Source organism: Eumetopias jubatus, unplaced genomic scaffold, assembly GCF_037043125.1.
Source record: "Eumetopias jubatus isolate StellerSeaLion01/CBP00866 unplaced genomic scaffold, mEumJub1_p1.0 scaffold_13, whole genome shotgun sequence".
NCBI lineage: Eukaryota > Metazoa > Chordata > Mammalia > Carnivora > Otariidae > Eumetopias > Eumetopias jubatus.
In genome coordinates, this window is record NW_028274819.1 from 6,826,511 (window position 1) to 6,847,421 (window position 20,911).

The 20,911-nt window shown below is 49.7% G+C and overlaps 1 protein-coding gene across 2 annotated transcripts; it reads left to right on the forward strand.

Annotated features, from left to right (window-relative positions):
* Window positions 1-11,799: 11,799 nt before the first annotated feature.
* On the forward strand, window positions 11,800-20,121 carry RELA (RELA proto-oncogene, NF-kB subunit). Of its 2 annotated transcripts, XM_028118153.2 has the most exons (11): window positions 11,801-11,916; window positions 12,532-12,558; window positions 12,662-12,813; window positions 12,984-13,132; window positions 13,782-13,873; window positions 14,228-14,359; window positions 15,186-15,290; window positions 15,509-15,721; window positions 17,813-17,893; window positions 18,002-18,076; window positions 18,817-20,121. In XM_028118153.2, the coding sequence occupies exons 1-11, from the start codon at window positions 11,910-11,912 to the stop codon at window positions 19,401-19,403; spliced, it is 1,620 nt and encodes a 539-aa protein (XP_027973954.1). In that variant the 5' UTR covers window positions 11,801-11,909; the 3' UTR covers window positions 19,404-20,121. The 2 variants fall into 2 exon arrangements, with proteins under 2 accessions (XP_087873558.1, XP_027973954.1); XM_088017432.1 differs by lacking the exon at window positions 13,782-13,873 and having other exon boundaries at window positions 11,800-11,916.
* Window positions 20,122-20,911: the final 790 nt, after the last annotated feature.

The window sequence follows — 20,911 nt, forward strand, 5'->3', positions numbered from 1 at the left end:
ATGTTCAAAGATGTTGACAAAGACTTTTTAAGACATAAAATTCACACCATAAGAAATGTTAGGCAAAAAAATGTTAAGAAGTCCTTCAGGTGGAAGGAAAATGGCATCAGATGGAAGTGTGGGTCTACAAAGAGGAATGAAATACACCAGAAATGATAACTATGTGGATAAATATATAAGATTTTTTATTTAAATCTTTTTAAAAGATAAAAAAAGGGGGACGCCTGGGTGGCTCAGTTGGTTGAGCGTCTGCCTTCAGCTCAAGTCATGATCTCAGGGTCCCGGGATTGAGTCCAGCATCCAGCTCCTTGCTCAGCGGAGAGCCTGCTTCTCCCTCTCCCTCTGCCTGCTGTTCTCCCTGCTTGCACTCTCTCTCTCTTTCTGACAAATAAGTAAATAGAATCTTTAAAAAAAAAAAAAGATTAAGAAGGATAGCAAATAAATATTCTGAACACTTTATGTTAACATATTCAGTGATCTATGTGAAATGGACAAATTAAAAGACACAAATTACCGGAACTGATTCAAGAAGAAATAAAAAATACAGAATAGTCCTATGTCTATTAAAGAAATTGAATCCATAAACTAAAACCTCCCCACAAAGGGAATGCCAGGTCCAGTTGGTGAATGCTATCAAAGCTGAGGAAGAGAGAATACCAATCCTACACAAATCCTTTCAGAAACAGAAGAGGAGACACTTTCCAGCTCATTTTATAATGCCAGCATTTCCGACACCAAAACCATAGCTATCACAAGGAGAGAACACGTGAACCAGTATCCAACATGAATAGATACAAAATTTCTTAACAAAATGTATCAAATAATCCCTTTTCTTCATTGCACTTACCTCTACTTGATATATTGCCTCTGAACTTGATCTATTACCTGTATCTTCCAAGTAGAATATAAGTTCCCTGAGTGCAAGGACTTTGTTTTGTTCCTGGCTATTCTTCCCACACCACCATCCCAGCATTTAGAACAGTGCTTGACCAATACTAGATGCTAAATAAATATCTGTTGACTGAGAGATGGACTCCCAGGTGATTTCAAGAGACACATTGTTGACCTCGTGAGCCCAAGTACAAACTAAGATAATGGGGCACATTTTTTTAACCTTTTTTTTTAAGATTTTTATTTATTTCACACACACACACACACACACACACACACACACACAACACACACAACACAACACAACACAAGCAGGGGGAGTGGCAGGCAGAGGGAGAGGGAGAAGCAGGCTCTCCGTGGAGCAGGGAGCCAGATGTGGGGCCCAATCCCAGGATCCTGGGATCATGACCTGAGCCCAAGGCAGACGCTTAACTACTGAGCCACCCAGGTGCCCCAATGGGGCACATTTTAAAAAGATTAAAATAGGGGCGCCTGGGTGGCTCAGTCGGTTGGGTGGCTGCCTTTGGCTCAGGTCATGATCCCAGGGTCCTGGGATCGAGCCCCACGTCGGGCTCCCTGCTCAGTGGAGAGTCTGTTTCTCCCTCTCCCTCTGCCTGCCTCTCTGCCTGCTTGTGCTCTCTCTCTCTATCTCTCTGTCAAATAAATAAATAAAATCTTTAAAAAATAAAAAAATAAAATAAAAAGATTAAAATGAGGAACCCAGTTCTGGCCCATGCTTATACTATTCCATTTTTAAACATAACTAAATATATGCCATTAATTTATTAATAAGGGTTTACTTTTTTATTTTGGTAAAATATACATGGCATGATATTTATCAGTGTAACCATTTATAAATGTACAACTGAGTGGCCTTAAATGCATTCACAATGTTGTGTAACCATCATTACTATCCATCTTTTTCATCATCCCCAACATAATCTCTGTACCACAAACAGTAATTCCCCATTTCCCTTTCTCACCCCTGGTAACCTCTATTCTATTCTTTCTGTCTCTAAGAATTTCCCTATTCTAGGTACTTCATATAAGAGGAATAATACAATATTCGTCCTTTTGTGTCCGGCTTACATCATGTACAACCAAGTCTTCAAGTTTCATCCATGCTGTAGCATGTGTCAGAACTTCCTTCCTTTTTATGGCTGAATAAAATTCCATTGTATGTATAGACCACATTTTGTTTACCCATGCATGTGTTGATGAATATTTGGGTTGTTTCTGCCTTCTGGCTACTGTGAATAATGCTGTTATAAACACTGGTGTACACCTCTCTGTTTGGGTCCCTTCTTTCCATTTTTTTGGGATATATACCTAGGAGTGGAATTGCTGGATCATATGCTAGTTCTGTATTTAACTTTCTGAGGAATCACCAAACTGTTTTCCATAGTGCCTGTACCATTTTACGTCCCTACCAGTGAAGCAAAAAAGTTCCCATTTCTCCACATCCTCACCAACACTAATTTTTTAATAAGGATTTAAGTTTAATAATTATTCAGATTACACTGTTTGGTTGCCCCATGGCTACAATTCATAATTATATATTCTAGAAATTTGATTAAAATGTATACTGTTGGGATGCCTGGGTGGCTCAGTTGGTTAAGCGTCTGCCTTTGGCTCAGGTCATCATCACAGGGTCCTGTGATTGAGCCCCGCTTTGGGCTCAGCAGGGAGCCTGCTTCTCCCTCTCCCTCTGCCTGCTTGTGCACTCTCTCTCTCTCTCTCTCTGTCAAATAAATAAATATCTTTAAAAAAATGTATACTGTTTCTAAGCCTTTCATTTTGAGAATGAGATTCAATTTTATAGATTCGGAAAAGAATCTCAATCAAAATTTCAGCAGGCTTTATGGGTAGAAATTGAGAAGCTGATTCTAAAATGAATACAGAAATTCAAAAGGACCTAGAATAGCCAATGTAACTTTTGAAAAAGAATGGGATCAGAGGACTTAAAACACAGTGTAATATTAGCGTAAGAATAGAAACATATATCAAAACAGATTTATGGAACAGAAGAGAGTCCAGAAATAGATCCACACATATACAGTTAATTGAGTTGAGACAAAGGAGTCTGGATAATTCAATGAGGAAAAGACAGGCTTTTTAACAAATGAAGCTGGACCAGCTGGACATCTGTTTGGCAGGGGGGAGGAGGGAAGGAGCTTTGATCCTTAATTCTTAACCTATACAAAAACTAATTCAAAATAGATCATATAGGGACACCTGGGTGGCTCAGTCGATTGGGCATCTGCCTTCGGCTTGGGTCATGATCCTGAGGTCCTGGGATCGAGTCCCACATGGGGCTCCCTGCTCAGCAGGGAGTCTGCTTCTCCCTCTCCCTTTGCCTGCCACTCCCCCTGCTTGTGCTCTCTCTCTCTGACAAATAAATAAAATCTAGAAAAAAATAGATCATATACCTAAATGCGAAACTACAAATATTAAAGTATAAACTATAACTATAAAACTTCTAGAAGATAATGCAGGAGAAAATTTTTGTGACCTTAGGGGTCTTTGATAGGACATAACAAGCATGAACCATAAAAGAAAAAAAATGATCAAATAAATAAAAGTCCATTCTTAGACATCATTAGCAAATGAAAAGGCAAACCACAGCCTGGGAGGAAGTATTTGCAGTACTTGTATTGCAAATTCAAGACTTGTATCCAAACATATAAAGAACCCTAAAAACTCAAACAAATAAGGAGCAAAAAATTGAATGAAAACTTTACAGTAGGGGACACATGAAGGCGGATACAAAAGAGTACTCATCATATTGTATGATTCCGTTTTATGAAATTTTAGGAAAGACTGAATTAATAGTATCAGAAAGCAGATCACTTAGGCCTGGGGCATGGGATGGGTGTAGAAATTGGGAAGAGGCATAACGGAGCATTTTGGAAAAATGGAAGTGTAATGTATCTTGATTGTGGTGATGGATACATAGATGTGTATGTTTGTCAAAATCCATTGAACTGCACACTCAAAATATATGTATTTAGTGAATGCAAATATATCTTAATAAAATTGATTTTTTTTAGTGAAAATACCTGCCCTGCCATTTTTGTATTGTGTCAAGTGGGTGTCTTCACCTCTCTGTGCCTCAATTTGCTCATCTGTAAAATGGGAATAATAGTATCTCACAAGGTTGTTTTGAGATGTAAACGAGCTCCATTCACATGAAGTGTCACATTGTGAACACTCCACAAAGGCTAGGTAATGTTATTATTGGGGGAGGGCATCCAGCCCCTGCTGGCACCTATGGGAAGCCCACTTGGTCCCTTCTGCATTTTTGCCCTCCCTGCCCTGAGGTCAGGGCCACTCCAGGTCTACCAGCTCTTGACGCCAAAAACCATACAACTCTTGGTGGCAGGAGTTCTATGCCCCATTCCTCTCGATGCCCAGGGACTCTGTGAGATCCCTTGGATCACTTTCCAGGCTCCCACTGACCATCATCCTTGAGGACATCCTTGACCCTGGCTCCAGCCCAGAATCACGACACAGGCATGGGGCTGTCAGCAACCCAATCTCTCTGGGTCCTGTTTTTATTTCTGTACCTCAGCCAGGGTGGGGGCTGGTGGGGGGGTGGGATACAGAGGGAGACCCCAACTTCTTGGATCCTTTCTGAAACCTCTGCTGTTCCTGTCTTCTCTGCTCCTCATCTTCTCGTGATTCTCCTCGGTGGGCATTCATTCTCCGACATCTATTGTTAGGACACTGAAACCAGAATCATGACTTCTTTTGTTCCAATGTGTCCTGAGTCAGTGACGAGGGAGAGTCACGGGATAAAAGGAAATGTGTGTGTGTGTGTGTGTGTGTTTGACCTGGATTCTATCTCAGATGTCCTCCTATTCCAAATACCCGTTGGAGTAGCACTGGGGAGGTGAACAGGAAGGGTGTAAGTCTGAGGGAACAGTGCCAACACTTGATGTTGGGCCATGGCTGAACTGGAGAGAGATTTGGGAGGTGGAAGAGGCCAGAAGACTGGGGGAGGGGAAAGGGGGCTGAGACAGGGAGTGGGAAGTAGTGAGAACAGGCAAGGAAGCTTTGGGCTGCAGAAGCTCGGAATGTGAGAGGAATGTGAGATTAGTCGGAAGTTCCCATGCGCTCTGGCTAGGGGAGGAGCTGGGGACAGGTGCAAGAGCTAGTTGGCAGGGGCAGGAGTGGAGACTCTGGAGTTTGGAAGAGGGTAGGGAGGCCAATGAATTGGGCCTGTCCTGCTGCCTGCTTGTTTGGTGTATGGAGATGGGGAGACACAATTTTCTTTCCTTTATTGCCAGGACTGGGACAGAGTAAAACTTTGGGATTACCCTGGATCTAGGGCCCCTCCAAACGCTGGAAACAAGCCAGAACATCTTGCATGGGGTCATCACAGCCAGCTCCATGACCTTGTTCTTTGTACAGCTACCTCATCTGTACAAATTTACAAATCTGTACACATTTTCAAAGGACCTTGAATCTGGAAAGCTGGAATAATCCAGAGAGACTAGAAGGGTGTGTGTGTGTGCGCGCGCGCGCGTATGTGTGTGTGCACGCGCACGCGCGCGCCAACTCCACCAAGGTTACAACTTTGTCTTGTTCACTGCTCTGTCCCAGGCACACTGTGGGTACACAGTAAATATCTGGTAAATGAATGAGTCAAGATCTGCGGGGATTCCCTAGGGTGGGGACTAGCCTAATGTCTTCTTTAAGGCCTCATAGGGCAAAAGGCTAACCATCTAATGGAAGCCAAAGGGAGGCAGATTCTGACCTTACATCAGAAAGGACCTTGAAAATCCAGAGCTGCTTCGAGCATCCTCTTGCTTGAGGTGACTGAGTTGGAGCCAAAGGTAGACATGGAAGGACACTAGGGAAGAGACTTGCTTCAAAGCCGACCTGAAGGGCCCCAAGGGTCCTTCCAGCCACTGCATCTGGGACTTGGCTCCCTGGTCACACTGTCATAGGTAATTGCGACAAAATGTCAGCTCTCAGGTCAGACAGAACTGGGTTTAAATCTTGGCTTCTCCAGAAGCTATGTGACCTTAAGCATGTTACCCGGTGTCTTTGAACCTGCTACTTCACATGTAATGTGGAGGTGAATGGTACAACACCTAGCTCAAAGACTGGCTGTGAGCATTAGATTCAAATGATCACCCATGTACGGCATTTAGCTCAAAATCTGACACACAATCAATGCGCAATGTTAGCTATTGTTATAATGCTGGAAATGGGCCAGGGGAGCTGGTTCCCAGGGCCCAGTGAACTAAGACAAGTCACATGTAAAGTAAATCAACTGGCTGGTGGCCAGAAAGATGCAAAGCAGTGATTTCTTTACATATCCAGGTGTACTTTTCTAGTTTGATACAATTTCAATTCATACATTCCCAAATTACCACTGGGAGGAAAATACCAAGAGATAGGGAAGATGTCATTTTTTTTTTTAAGACTTTATTTATTTATTTGACAGAGATAGCAAGAGCAGGAACACAAGCAGGGGGAGTGGGAGAGGGAGAAGCAGGCTTCTGCTGAGCAGGGAGCCCGATGTGGGGCTCGATCCCAGGACCCTGGGATCATGACCTGAGCTGAAGGCAGATGCTTAACTGACTGAGCCACCCAGGCACCCCTGGAAGATGTCATTTTTAGGAGAGTTACAGAAACAGATATTAAATCCATAACCGGTGCAGATATTTCCATATGTGTCAGAAAAACTGACAGATAACTTGTTTCTAAGTTCCTTATTTAAACTGGGAGGTTTGGGGCCCCTGGCTGGCTCAGTCGGTAGAGCATGTGACTTGATTTTGGGGTTGTGAGTTCGAGCCCCACGTTGGGTGTAGAGATTACCTAAAAATAAAATATTTTTTAAGATGTAATTTATTTATTTGACACAGAGAGAGAGAGCACAAGCAGGGGGAGCGGCAGGCAAAGAGAGAGGGAGAAGCAGGCTCCCCGCTGAGCAGGGAGCCTGATGCGGGGCTCGATCCTGGGACCCTGGGATCATAACCTGAGCCGAAGGCAGACGCTTAATGACTGAGCCACTCAGGTGCCCCCAAAATAAAATCTTTTAAAAAGCAAATAAATAGGGGCAACCAGCTCCCTGGGTGCCTAGCTGGCTCAGCTGGTAGAGCATACGACTCCTGATCTCAGGGTCATGAGTTCAAGCTCCACGTTGGGTGTGGAGCCTGCTTAAAAAACAACGGGGCACCTGGGGGTCTCCTCGTTTAAGTGTCTGACTCTTGATTTCAGCTCAGGTCTTGACCTCAGGGTTCTGAGTTCAAGCCCTGTGTTGGGCTCCATGCCGGGTGTGAAGCCTACTTAAAACACACACACACACACACCAACAACACCACCAACAACCAGCTCCAACAAGAAAACTATTTATATGGTTTTATAGACAATATTTACATTGTTTTATTAAACGCTGTGTTCATATTTGTGTTCATCTTTGTATTAAACTTTGTATATTAGTCATTTCTCTGATGGCTGTTATGCTGAGCATCTTTTCATGTGCTTATTTGCTATTTTATATCTTTAGAGAAATATCTGCTCATTGCCTATTTTTGAATTGAGTTTTTTGGTGGTGGTTGTTGAGTTTTAGGAGTTATTTATATATCCTGGATATGAATATTTATCTGATCATGCCTTGTAAACATTTCTTCTCCTTCTGTGTTGCTTTTTTACTCCGTTGATAGTGTCTTCTGATGCAAAAAAGTTTTCAGTTTTGACAAAGTCGAATTTATCTATTTCTTAAAATCTCTTTTCTTTGTTTGCCTGTGTTGTTGTGTCATATCCAAGAAATCACTGCCAAGTCCAATGTGATGAAGATTTTCCCCTCTGCTTTCTTCTAAGAGTTTTATAGTTTGGGACACCTGGGTGGCTCAATTGATTAAGTGTCCGACTCTTGATTTTGACCCAGGTCATGATCTCAGGGTTGTGAGACTGAGCCTGGCGTTGGGCTCCACGCTGGGCATGGACTCTGCTTAGGATTCTCTCTCCCTCTCCCTTTGCCCCTCCCCCCACACCGTGCATTCACTCGCTCACTCTCTCTCTCTCCCCCTCTAAAAAAGAAAAAAAGAGTTTATGGTTTTAGTTCTTTAAGTCTTCAATTTATTTTGAGTTAATTTGTGTATATGATGTAAGGTAAGGGTCCAACTTTATTCTGTTGAAAGTGGATATCCAGTTTTCCCAGCACCATTTGTGAAAAGACTGTTCTTTCCTTACTGAATGGTCTTAGCACTCTTTTCCAAAATCATTCAACCATATAGGGACGTCTGGTTGGCTCAGTCAGTTAAGCATCTGCCTTTGGCTCAGGTCATGATCCCAGGGTCCTGGGATGGGGTCCTGCATCGGGTTCCTTGCTCAGCGGGGAGCCTGCTTCTCCCTCGGCCTGCTGCTCGCCCTGCTTGTGCACTCTCTCTCTCTCTCTGATTAATAAAAAAAAATTTTTTTAATCATTCAAACATATATATGAGAGTTTATTTTTCTGGGCTATCTATTCTATTTCATTGATCTATATATCTGTACCACATTAGTTTGATTAGTATTCTTTTGTAGTAAGTTTTGAAATCAAGAAGTATTAGTCCTCCAACTTTGTTTTTCTTTTTCCAGATTGTTTTGGCTATTCAGGGTCCCTTGAGACTACATATGAACTTAAGAATGCATTGTTCTATGTCTGCAAAAAGAGAATTGAGTTGTGTGTTTTTTTTTTAAACACAGGAGAAATACATAAGATAATTGAGGTTAAGTTAAAACCCTGTGGTCCTAAATTTGAAAAGGAGATATCACGGGGCGCTTGGATGGCTCAGATGGTTAAGCATCTGCCTTCAGCTCAGGTCGTGATCTCTAGGTCCTGGGATCGAGCCCCACATTGGGCTCCCTGCTCAGCAGGGAGTTTGCTTCTCCCTCTGCCTCTCTCCCCTGCTTGTGCTCTCTCTCTGTCTCTCTCTCAAATGAATAAATAAAAAATCTAAAAAAAGAAAAGGAGATACCAATGCGAACTCCTGATGCATTTATTTTATATATATAGCCTGTTTATTGAAAAGATGTACAATGACTCACCCAGTATCAATACTTATTGATACTAGCACTAAGACTGGGGTCTCTAAATACCATTTCCCACTAAGAAGAACCAGGCTCTTCAGAAAGCTTTCCAATTCCAGATCTCGGAATTGTGGAATTATGTCAAAAGTCCTGAAGAACAGAGTTGAAAAGATTTCCACTGGTCAGAGATGGAACAATTTGAACTTCAATAAGAATAACAATAGATCAGGGGTGCCTGGGTGGCTCAGTTGTTAAGCGTCTACCTTCCACTCAGGTCATGGTCCCAGGGTCCTGGGATCGAGCCTCGCATCGGGTTCCCTGCTCCACGGGAAGCCTGCTTCTCCCTCTCCCACTCTCTCTGCTTGTGTTCCTGCTCTTACTATGTCTCTCTCTGTCAAATAGAATCTTAAAAAAAAGAATAACAATAGATCAAATATTAACAGATCAAAGCACATCAAATATGTTTAAATCTATGCATTCATTAAGATTTTTTTAAAATGCCTAGGCACCTGGGTGGCCCAGTCGGTTAAGCCTCTGACTCTTGATTTTGGCTCAGATCATGATCTCAGGGTCATGGCATTGAGCCCTATATCAGGCTCAGCACTGAGCTCAGAGTCGGCTTGTCCCTCTCCCTCTGTTCCTCCCCCTGCTGGTGCTCTCTCTGTGTCAAATAAATATATAAAATCTTTAAAAAAAATTTAAAAATTTAAAAATGCCTATTTATCAATTTTGGAGAATATGAGAGAACTAAGACCTTATTTAGAAAACTGATAAAGGGAAATTCTATACCCTAATAAATCACTTTTGGGTATGTACCCCTCAAAAAAACCCTGGATACATGTACAACAGGACACATACACAGGAATGTTCTTAATAACACTGTTTATAATAGCAAAAAAAAAAAAAACCACCACAGAAACCCATGTGGCCATTCTCAGGATGAATAAACAAACAAACCATGGTATATTCACACAACAGAATAGTATACAGTAGTAAAAGGTGAATGAACAATGGAACAGATGAATCTTAGTAATATGTTGAGTAATAAAAGCAAATAACCAAGGAAAAGTAGTATGATAACTCTCTTCATAGAAGTTCAGAACTCATCAAAACCAAACAACATATTGTGTAGGCCTGTATATGTGAGTACTTCTTTTTTTTTCTTTTAAAACATGTCAAGGCAGTAACACAGACTACTGGGTGATGGTGCATGGGACGCCAGTGTAGAGGGATGAACAGGTGGTGGGTGGACACAGTCCTGGTGGTATTCTACCTAGCCCCTTAAGTTTTGCAATGGGCACAGTGCAATTCCACGTGTTAAGTTATAAATATATGTGAATTTTTAAAAGAGGATCATGCAAGGATCACTAATTGTGTCATTAACCAAAGATTGTAATTAATCCATTCTGTCGACCTCAAGTCGGCCTCCTCAAAAAAAAAAGTGAGCTGACTCTTCAAATCCGGGCCAGCCAAAGGAGAAACTGAAATGAGTGGGAGGGGTGGTTAACTGTTTTCACTTTTCTCTTCCTGTTTTTTCCGAGCCTGGGAAAGCAAGTCAGAATTTCCAATCTTTTCCAATTCCCACATGATTCCCTAATTTAGAACGAAGTCAGTCTTTCTCCATTTGGGGAAGAATCTGCAGCCTGCCACCGGGGCATCTTCCTTTGGGGATGAGCAAAAAGCCTGGAGTGGGGGGTACTCCAGCCTCCTCCCTCACCCCGCATACGCATATGGGCTTGGCCTTGGGGACGATACCCCGCCCCCCGCCGAGAGGTCACTTGATGGGTAATTAGTGGAAATGTTCTGGTCAACGGTTGGACCCTAACAGTAGGCCCTGGGGAGATGGGCGGGGGAGAGGGGGAAATGACCCTGCCGGTTTAAGCGGCACCAGGGGTCCGGGACCTTCTAAGACACAGACATCTGGCGGCAGAGAGGAGGCTCTGGATATTTACCCCTGTCCATCCATCGTCCCCCCAGGACCCGCAGTATGGATGAATCGTAAACGCATATGCATCTTTTTTTTAAAACTTTTTATTTATTTATTCATGAGAGACAGACGGGGGGGGGGGGGCAGAGGGAGAAGCAGGCTCCCAAGGAGTAGGGAGCCTGATGCGGGACTCGATCCCAAGACCCTGGGATCATGACCTGAGCCGAAGACAGACGCTTAACCATCTGAGCCACCCGGGCGCCCAACGCATATGCATCCTAAACCTACGAGCCCTCCGGCCCCCTGGCTAGCGGCAGCCGACTCAGCGCGGCCTCGGTCGCCCCTGGCGTGCAGCCCGCTCTGCGAAGCCCACGGTCCAAGCACTGCCAGGTGGAAAAGTCCGGTCGTTCCCTTTTGCCCCCGCTGCGTTCAGATTGGGGTGGATGGCAAATTAAAAAGTGCTTCTGCGGCGACAACTACCATGAAGCACCTTTGGCGATTAGGAAACCGTGTGTTCAGCCACCTGGCCTTTGCAGGCGAAGCAGGCCCGGGCCTTTCCCTGCGCAGGGAAGGCGGCCGCAGCCAGCAGCCCTGGCTGGGCTCCAGACCGGGCCTGGTGACATCACCAAACTCCTCCGATCAGCGGGAGGGGGCCCCCGAAATCCCCTAAAAACATTGTGAGTAATCGTCGGGCCCGCCCTCCAGGCGGGGCCCAGACCAAGGAAGGGAGCCCAGCAGCCCCGCCAGCCCCAGAAGCGGCGTCGGGACGAGCAGCTTCTTAGTCCCCCGAGCGGCGCGCACTTGTTCCCAGCCTCCGGCAGCGGCGGCGCGCGCGGCCTCCAGTCCTCGGCGGGGCGCGCACCTGGCCCCGCGCGGGTGACGACGGCCGAGTCGGCGGCGGCGGTAGCGGCGGCGGCGGCGGCGCAGCGCGCAGGCGCGGCCGGATTCCCGGCAGTGACGCGGCGGCGGGCGCGCGCGGCGCATTTCCGCCTCTGGCGAATGGCTTGGCTGTAGCGCGCGCTGCGGGCCCAGCTGCGACCCCGGCCCCGCCCCCGGGACCCCGGCCATGGACGGTGAGGGCGCCCTCTGACCCCGCGGGGTGGCCGCGTCGGGGCCGCGGGGACGGCGACGGGGGACCCCGCGCCGCCTTCCGCCCCTTCCTGCGCCGGGGCGCTACGCAGGGAGCGGCCGGCCGGATGGTGGCGCGGGGCGGGGCGGGCTTGGAAGGGTCTGACTCAGTTTCCCCTTTGGGTGGCGGGGTCTTGACAAAGTATCCTCCGGGGAAGGGGGGCGGTGAGCTTTGACTCCGTTTCAGCCCGGGGCCATGGGGGCAGTTCTGACTTAGTTTCCTTGTTAGGGGAGAATGTATCTGACTCAGTTTTCTCTCAGGGTGAGGTGTGGGGAGTGCCCTCCCTTAGTTTTCCTTATGGAAGTAGAACGGGCCCTGACTCCGTTTCCCTCAGTAGGGAGAGGACGCTGTACCCAGTTTTCCATCAGGAAACAGGTGTTTCTGCCTACTTTGCCCCTTCTCCTTAGTTTCACCGCAGGCTTTCCAGGGAGCAGGCCCTGGCTCAGTGCCCTTGGGAGGGAGGGAGTCTGGCTCCATCGCCTCTCCGCGGGGCAGCAGGCCCACCGTGGTAAGGATGGGAAGTGGGCTTGTGCTGACGCTTGTCTCCCTCTCCTTTCAGACCTGTTTCCCCTCATCTTCCCGTCTGGTAAGTGGACCACCCTTTCTCAGTGAGTCGGGAGGAGCTCCCCGGGGGTTCGGGACAAGGAGGGCAGCCGCCTGATTGGGGCTGGTCGGCGTCTCGCCTGCAGAGCCTGCCCAGGCCTCTGGCCCCTATGTGGAGATCATCGAGCAGCCCAAGCAGCGGGGCATGCGCTTCCGCTACAAGTGCGAGGGGCGCTCCGCCGGCAGTATCCCGGGCGAGAGGAGCACTGATACCACCAAGACCCACCCCACCATCAAGGTCAGCATGGCTGTTAGTGGTGGTGGGGGGGGCGGGGGCGCACAGAGTGGGTTTGCGGGAAGGAACTGCGGAACCCCAGCAGGCTCACCTCCAGGCCCTGGGTGCAGTCAGCATCTGGGAATTGGGACTGGAATTCCCAAGTCTCTAGATGTTCTCTGTACTTTGAACAGATCAATGGCTACACTGGGCCAGGGACAGTTCGCATCTCCCTGGTCACCAAGGACCCCCCTCACCGGCCTCACCCCCATGAGCTTGTGGGGAAAGACTGCCGGGATGGCTTCTATGAGGCTGAGCTCTGCCCAGACCGCTGCATCCACAGGTGAGCTCCTGACCAGCAGGGTATGGGGGGTGACGTCGGGGGACAGGAGGCAGGGCCGTTATGTAGCTGGACACGGGGCAGAATTCCTCACTCCTAGCTCTGCAAGCAGATTCTCTTTGCCTTGAACTTACCTGTTTGTGCATCTCCACTGTCAAGTAGATATGAGCTCCATGGGATAGGGATGGACCCCGTAATCACCTCTGAACCCCCAAAGTAACCTCACTGATGAAAATAAAAACAGTTTTAGGTTGGAAGAATAGCCGACTGGTGGAGGGGAGGCCGGGGATTGTCAGGAAAGGCCTCCCAGTTAAGGCTTGAATAGTGAGAAAGAGCAGAGAAGCATGGAAAAAACATTCCAAGCAGAGTGAACAAATGCAAAGGTCTCGAAGTGGGGGGTGAGTTTAGTGTGTTTGGAGAACAGAAAAGAAGCTACTGCGGCTGAGGGTGGGGGGGGCCAGCAGGGACTGTGGCTAGGGCCAGGCCGCAGGGCACAGGTGCTTGTCAGCTAAGGTAAGGAGTGGGTTTCTTTGCAGCACCGTAGGAAGCCATTCGAGGGGGTGAAGCACAGTGGTGATCTGGTGAATGGGTATGGGAAGGAGGGGCAGACTGGGCAGAGACAAGGGGACTTATTCCTGGCGGGGGGACTCAGCTTCCAGAACCTGGGGATCCAGTGTGTAAAGAAGCGGGACCTGGAGCAGGCCATCAGTCAACGCATCCAGACCAACAACAATCCCTTCCAAGGTGAGGGGTGAGGGAACAAAGGCTGGGACCTGCCTGAAGGACCCCCACCCTCTGTCATCCTTTCGGAGCCACCTTCCTTGCATCTCTCCCTCATTGGCCAAGACTCATAGTACAGATGGAATTTTGCTGCCCATTCAGTACACACTCCCATTTTACCACTGGGGAAACTGGGAGCCAGTGAGGGGACATGACATCCAGGGTCCCAGGTGGGTCACCCAGGTCAGTGATGGGTCTAGAACCTTCTCTCCCTCCTCCTTTAGGACTCCTACTGTTTGACACTCACTCAAGCAATCCCCCTGGCCCAGAACTCCCCACCATACCTCCCGATCCCCTGACCATCTATTTTTGTGACAGTTCCCATAGAAGAACAGCGTGGGGACTACGACCTGAATGCGGTGCGACTCTGCTTCCAGGTGACAGTGCGGGACCCGGCAGGCAGGCCCCTCCGCTTGTCACCTGTCCTCTCTCATCCCATCTTTGACAACCGTAAGTGGCCAAGGAGCCGTGGGAAGGGGAGAGGGACGAGCCTGGGAGGAGGAAGGGGGTTGGCTGGGAATGGCCTGCGAGAGGAGCTCTGGCTTCATTCAGGCATCTTGTGTATTTGTCATCTCTTCCATGTCCAGCTCTGTGCTGGCTGAGGGGACAAGGCAGAGAAGACCCTGAGCTGCCCTTGAGGCATAGTTTCCAGGTTGGCAGGGAGTCCAGTGGAAGACAGGCACTCTGAATAGGTGATGAGAGGATGGTGTGCCCAGAACTGTACTAAAAACTCCAGGAAATGAGCTCCCAGGAACAAGATGATTCAGAGTAGTAATTCAATGATGAAAGCTCACGGGAAGTTCACAGATGAATTGGGCCAATGTTGATCAATTGCAGTCTTTTAAATTATGTAACCAGCCAAGATGAATGAAAATAAAAGGGATAGGAAACCAGGATGAAGTTGAAGTCAGGAGGGGTTTGTTGCCAAGCATACTGGGCCTTGAAGGTTGCTTGGGTGTGGTGGAAAGAGAGGAGGTGTGACCAGATTGGTTCCCCTGGACTATAAGCTCCATGAGGTCAGAGATGTTTGGGTTTTGTTGTGTTCTCTGTGCCTAGAACGGTGCTGGGTACATAGTAGGTGCTAGTACGTAAACAGTTGCTAAAGAAGTTGGGAGCGAGGAGCCATGGGATCGGTCGAACCTTGGCTGCAGAGGTGTGGTCAGGAAGCTCTGGACAGCCTTGACTCTGGGATGGACAGGGATGTTGCATCTCCTGCGGGCCAGCACTGGAGACCTCTGATGGTTCTGGGCTTCCTTCCTTATTCCCACACCCTCAGGTGCCCCCAATACCGCCGAGCTCAAGATCTGCCGAGTGAACCGAAACTCTGGGAGCTGCCTCGGGGGGGATGAGATCTTCCTGCTGTGTGACAAGGTGCAGAAAGGTATACACCAGGAAGAGGGCTGGACTCTGGAACAGGAGGTGAGGGGCAAGGCTAAGCAGAGATGGTGAGTGTCAGGAGACTGGCTTTAAACACTCCCGCCAACACCTCGGGGGCAGCAGAGTGATGTATCTCAGGAAACAAGTCTCAGCAATTGTGGGGGGCTGATGAGCTGTGTGAGTTGAACACAGTGACCCACATTGCTGCCCCATCTCCTGCAGAGGACATTGAAGTATATTTCACCGGACCAGGCTGGGAGGCCCGAGGCTCCTTTTCTCAAGCTGACGTCCACCGACAAGTGGCCATTGTGTTCCGGACACCTCCCTACGCTGACCCCAGCCTGCAGGCCCCCGTGCGTGTCTCCATGCAGCTGCGGCGGCCTTCAGATCGGGAGCTCAGCGAGCCCATGGAATTCCAGTACTTGCCAGACACAGGTACACAGCTGGGGAGGGAAGCAGCAGGGCTGTCGGACTCCCGCCAGTGAAAGTGAGGCCAGGGCTAGACGTGGCTGTGGGTGAGGGTCACACACTGGAGTTGGGCAGGGATTTATGCAATAGCCAGATTCTCTTGCTTGCCTCAGTTCATAGTAAGGGCACCCAAGACACTGAGCCCTTATTACGTGTTTGGTCCTATTCCAAGCATATCAGTGAATTACCTGATTTTAGAACATGGTGTCTAACTTGCCCGAGGTCACATTGATAGTCGCAGAGTTAGTATTTAAACCCAGGCTCTCTGGCTCTAGGGTCCTGTGGGCATGCTGTGTGTCTCTTGTCACGACGACATCGTCATGATTTGATACAGGCTTTTGGGCACCTGACCACATTAGGAACAGCCAGAATGATCTTCAATCCAAAGCCCATCATCTAGCCTGAGGGTGTTTTCTGCCCTCGGGACAGTCTAATAGAGTTTGGAAAGCAACCCGTGAAACAGCCATCGGTTCTTTCCACAAATAACTACCGAGAGCCCAGTTGGTGTCAGGGCCCGTGCTAGGGAGTATGAATACAGAGGTGACGGAGATGTGTTCCCTGCGCTCCAGAAGCTCAGTCACATGAGAAAGATAAACACGCAGAACAGATTCTTAAGTGACAGAATGACGTGTGAGATGGAGGGAGGCGTGTGCAAAGAGCTGGAGATGGCCACCTGGAGCAGGAGCATTTAAGGTGGAGAAAGACCCAGAAGTGCATTCTGTAGGCAGGCGGACAGGCACCTGGAGGTGCAGGGGTGTTGGAGGGCGCCCACTGTGTTTGGGGCAACCTCGCGGGAGCTGCCAGTGAGCAGCGAGCCTTGAGTGTCAGACTCAGGCATTCATCCAAGATTTTGTCCTAAAGGTAGTGGGGAGCCACCGAAGGTTTAAGCAAGGAAGGGGCACCAGTGGATCTGGAACCTCACTCTGGCAGGGGTATGTAGAGGATTGGAGAGGAGAGACTGAAGGCAGGGAGGCCATTGCAGGGAAGATGCTGCAGTGGTCCAGGAGATGTGCTGTGAACCTTGTGGAGCGAATGGCCAAGTTCCCCTCCACCGCTGGCCTCCCTGGGTCCTCCCCAGGACCTGCTCTCCAGCTGTTGTCTCGGCTTGAAATGCTTCGCCCCAGATCCTCACACGATGGGCTCACACCAGTGCTTCCGTGGCCACCTCAACTCTCCAACCTCACTTCCGGTTCTGTTACATCGCCCTGTGTCTCTTCCTCAGAGCTCCTATCACTTGTGTATGGTTGTGTCTCTGCCCCCCGTCACTAGGGTGTCAACTTTTGGGGGAGCAGGAGTCTCGTCTGCTTACTCACAGCCATATCCCCAGTGGCCAAAACAGAGCCTGCATGTGGTGGGTGCTTGGTAAATGTGTTGTCAAGTTAGTGGGTGGTGGGAAGTGAGAGAAAGGAAGATGTTGAGGACGATCTCAAGGTTTCTAGTTTTGGTGACAGGGCAGATGGGTGGTGAGGGGACCCTGGAGGAGGAGGAAGCAGATTTTGGAGGTGAGATGATGAGGTTGGCTTTGGACTGAGGGCTGTGGAGTTATCCACGTGCCACGGTACGTCGGCAGTCTTGGAGGCCCCGGGCTGAACTAGCCAACCGTCCGAGGTAAGAGCGCGGGTCTCTCGTTGGTCTTCCGCAAGCCTGTCGTGCCGCAGCTGCCCCAGAGCACAAAGCTCTTGGCCAGGCCTGGATCCAGGCTGGGAGTGAGCTAGGATGTAGGCGATGCCAATAAGCTGGAGACAGGGTCCCCCAAGGGCTCCTGCCCCCCCCCAGAGCTTGGCCCCTTTACTTGGAGGCGTCCATGTGGACTTTGGGGGTTGCATTCAGCCAACAGAGGCCTTCTCGGAAAGCTGTGGGATTCTCAGAATTGCTGTGTCTCACAGTGTTGTGCGGCTCTTCTCATTGGCGGGGAGGGTTTGGAGAAAGGGTCTTAAGGAAAGCTTTTCTCATCATCATCTTCCTCCTGAGCGTCCTTTGAAAGCTCTGAGGATCCAAGCAAGCTCTGGGGGTCCAGCTGAAAAGAGCAAGGCCCACTTCTCCCCATTTCTTTTCTAGATGATCGTCACCGGATTGAGGAGAAACGCAAAAGGACATATGAGACCTTCAAGAGCATCATGAAAAAGAGTCCTTTCAATGGTGAGAGGGGTAGTGGAGAGCATTAGAGAGAAGGTGGTGGACGGGGGAGGGAGACTACGAGGGAGCTAGGAACTGGGAGCTAGGGACTGACCCAGTCTCGCCCCACAGGACCCACCGACCCCCGGCCTCCACCCCGGCGCATTGCTGTGCCTTCCCGAAGCACAACTTCCGTTCCCAAGCCAGGTAAGGATTTCCTGTTGCCCCACTGGAGCTACAGGCTCCAATCTGTCTGGCCTGTGGTTTAGACACCTGGGCTGGGGGGACAAGCAGTCAGCTTCCCCAGCAGGTGTCTGAAGCCTGCTCTCTGTTGGGCTCATGTTTCCCAGGGCTTGAGGCCTAGTTACCTACATCCGAGCCGTTAGGGAGTGGTGAAGATGTGCATTCCTGGGTCCCGGTCCCATCACTGACCTGTGCAATCAGAGGCTTCAGAAGTGTGGCCCAGCCCGCTGATGCCCTTACCAATGAGCACTGCGGGCTGAGAACCACTGTGTCAGCTAAATCCCATATTGGATTCCTTGGGAAACAGTTTAAAAATGCACTCTTTGCCTTCAGCTTCCAGTTGAATTAGGGAATCAAAATTTCCTCTAAGGTAGCAGAACGTACGTGCTGTTCTGTAGCTCAAAAAAGAGTAACGAAGTGCCCTGCTTCAGGCCACGACACTGGATGCTCCTTGGTCTCGTGGTCTCCCGAGGTTTCGTTTTCAGCTGTAAAGTGCAGTTGTACCAGCTGATCGCCGACAGCATCCCTTCCTCTAAGAAGCTGGGAGAGCTGTGGGGGCTGGAGGGGGTGAGGACAGAACCGCGTCGACCAGGCAAAGGACGGAGCGGGGTGCTGGCAGAGAGCTCCTGGGGAGGGGCTGGTGCACAGACGGGGTGGGTCTCTGAAGCTCTCTCTGACCCCTGACTCTGTCTCTCTCTCCCCAGCTCCCCAGTCCTATCCCTTTACGCCGTCCCTCAGCACCATCAACTTCGAGGAGTTCTCCCCCATGGTCTTTTCTTCGGGGCAGATCCCAAACCAGACCTCTGCCTTGGCCCCGGCCCCTGCCCCAATCCTGGCCCCAGCCCCTGCCCCAGCCCCTGCCCCAATCTTAGCCCCAGGCCTTGCTCAGGCTGTGGTCCCCCCAGCCCCCAAGACCACCCAGGCCGGGGAAGGGACGCTGTCAGAGGCCCTGCTGCAGCTGCAGTTTGATGCCGACGAAGACCTGGGGGCCCTGCTGGGCAACAGCGCTGACCCCGCCGTGTTCACAGACCTGGCATCCGTTGACAACTCTGAGTTTCAGCAGCTCCTGAACCAGGGTGTATCTGTGGCCCCACACACAGCCGAGCCCATGCTCATGGAGTACCCTGAGGCAATAACGCGCCTGGTGACAGGGTCCCAGAGGCCCCCTGATCCAACTCCTGCTCCCCTAGGGGCCTCTGGGCTCCCCAACGGCCTCCTCTCAGGGGATGAAGACTTCTCCTCCATCGCAGATATGGACTTCTCAGCCCTTCTGAGTCAGATCAGCTCCTAAGTGGGTGACACTTACCCCGCCTGGAGCACTGGGTTGCAGGAGATTGAAACCCTCCCAAAGCGAGCACTTATGGATTCTGGGGGGGATGGGGTGTGCTCCAACTGCCCCCAACTTCTTTGGGTAATGTCTTCTGGGGGGGTGCATTTTATTCTTTTATTGGCAGTGTCTATCTCTCTCTCTCTTTGGAGGTGCTTAAGCAGAAGCATTAACTTCTCTGGAAAGTGGGGAGCAGGGAGGACTCAAACTCTTCCCCTATCCTGATGTTCAGCCCCTTTCTCTTTATAGGGAATTCTGGGGGCTCCCATCCCTACCCTCCAGCTTCTAATACTCTCCTAGAGAGAGGGACAGGCTGGAGCTATGGCCTTTGAGGCCACAAAGCCTTATCACCAAGTGTCTTCCTCAAATCCTGGATTATTCCCACCTTGTGCCAAAATAATGACCCTTACCAGCCCCTCTGTGGTGCTGGCATTGTCCTTGAACTAACACCAGCATTTGAGGGCCTGGCCTGGCCCCTCCTAGGATCCAGGGAGGTTCGGTCTGAGACTCCTCTGTTTCCCCTTTTCTCAAGTGCCTTGATAGTAGGGCTAGTTGTTTGGAGAGTAGGGGGGAGGGCAGGCTGGCAGCTCTCCAATCAAGAGGCTCAGTTTTTACTGAAGAATCGAAGCAGTTGGACTCTTGCTCTTTCTACTCTGAACTAATAAATTCATTGCCAAGCTGGCTGGAGATTTCCCTTCTTTCAGCAAACAGCACACTCTTTGCTGGTCACGTCAGGCTGGACATTAAGTGATACAGAGCTGGATGAATATTTGCATTGCCATCTAGAAGCCTGCAGTCTGAGGATGCCCTGGGAATGAAATGCGGGGGCATGAAAGCAGGCAGCTGATGTGGATGGTGTAGTGTGAGGCCAGTAGGGCCTATCGGCTGTGGGGATGGAGTAGTTTCCGGAAGGGCGTCACAGAGGCCCTATCAGCTTTAGGTCTTAGATCAACAGAGCAGGGTGAGTCTTTACAGAGCGGCTAGCAGCGTTCGAAAGTGAGGAGGGTAAAAGAGGCAATGTTGGAAAGGTTTGATGGGGCCAGGCTATAAAAGATCAAGGACACTGGACTAAAGAGGTTTGAATTTCATCTCTCGGATGGGCAAGGGAAAGTCTGCATCTGTTGGGGAAGGGGAGATTCCAGGTGAAGGCCTATGCTGTGACATCCTGTTCTGCGAGGGCCGAAGAAAAAACTTGCAGCCCAGCGAGGCCTAAACAAAAGCTGGGCCACAGCCCGAAGAGGGGGAGTTGGACGTACTTCCGGCTTGGCCCGACGCAGGCGCAGTAAAGCAGTCTTCGTGAAAGGCCTTGGCCCGCAAGACCCTGCCTTCCCGAGTGCGCACGCGCAGAGATAGCACTCTGCGAGGGGCGGGGCAGGTAATGCGCCGCGGGGAAACCCCTGTCCTGAGTCCGACGGCGTCTAAGCTCTGGGCTTCGCACGGCTGCGGGAGGGTGAAGGCAGAGGCCTGTGGGG

Bases quoted from the DNA above. Each gene is read 5' to 3' on its own strand.
- RELA (XM_028118153.2), top strand. The intron at 13,874-14,227 runs GTGAGGGGTGAG...TTTTTGTGACAG, and splicing joins CAACAACAATCCCTTCCAAG to TTCCCATAGAAGAACAGCGT. The intron at 15,722-17,812 runs GTACACAGCTGG...TTTCTTTTCTAG, and splicing joins CCAGTACTTGCCAGACACAG to ATGATCGTCACCGGATTGAG.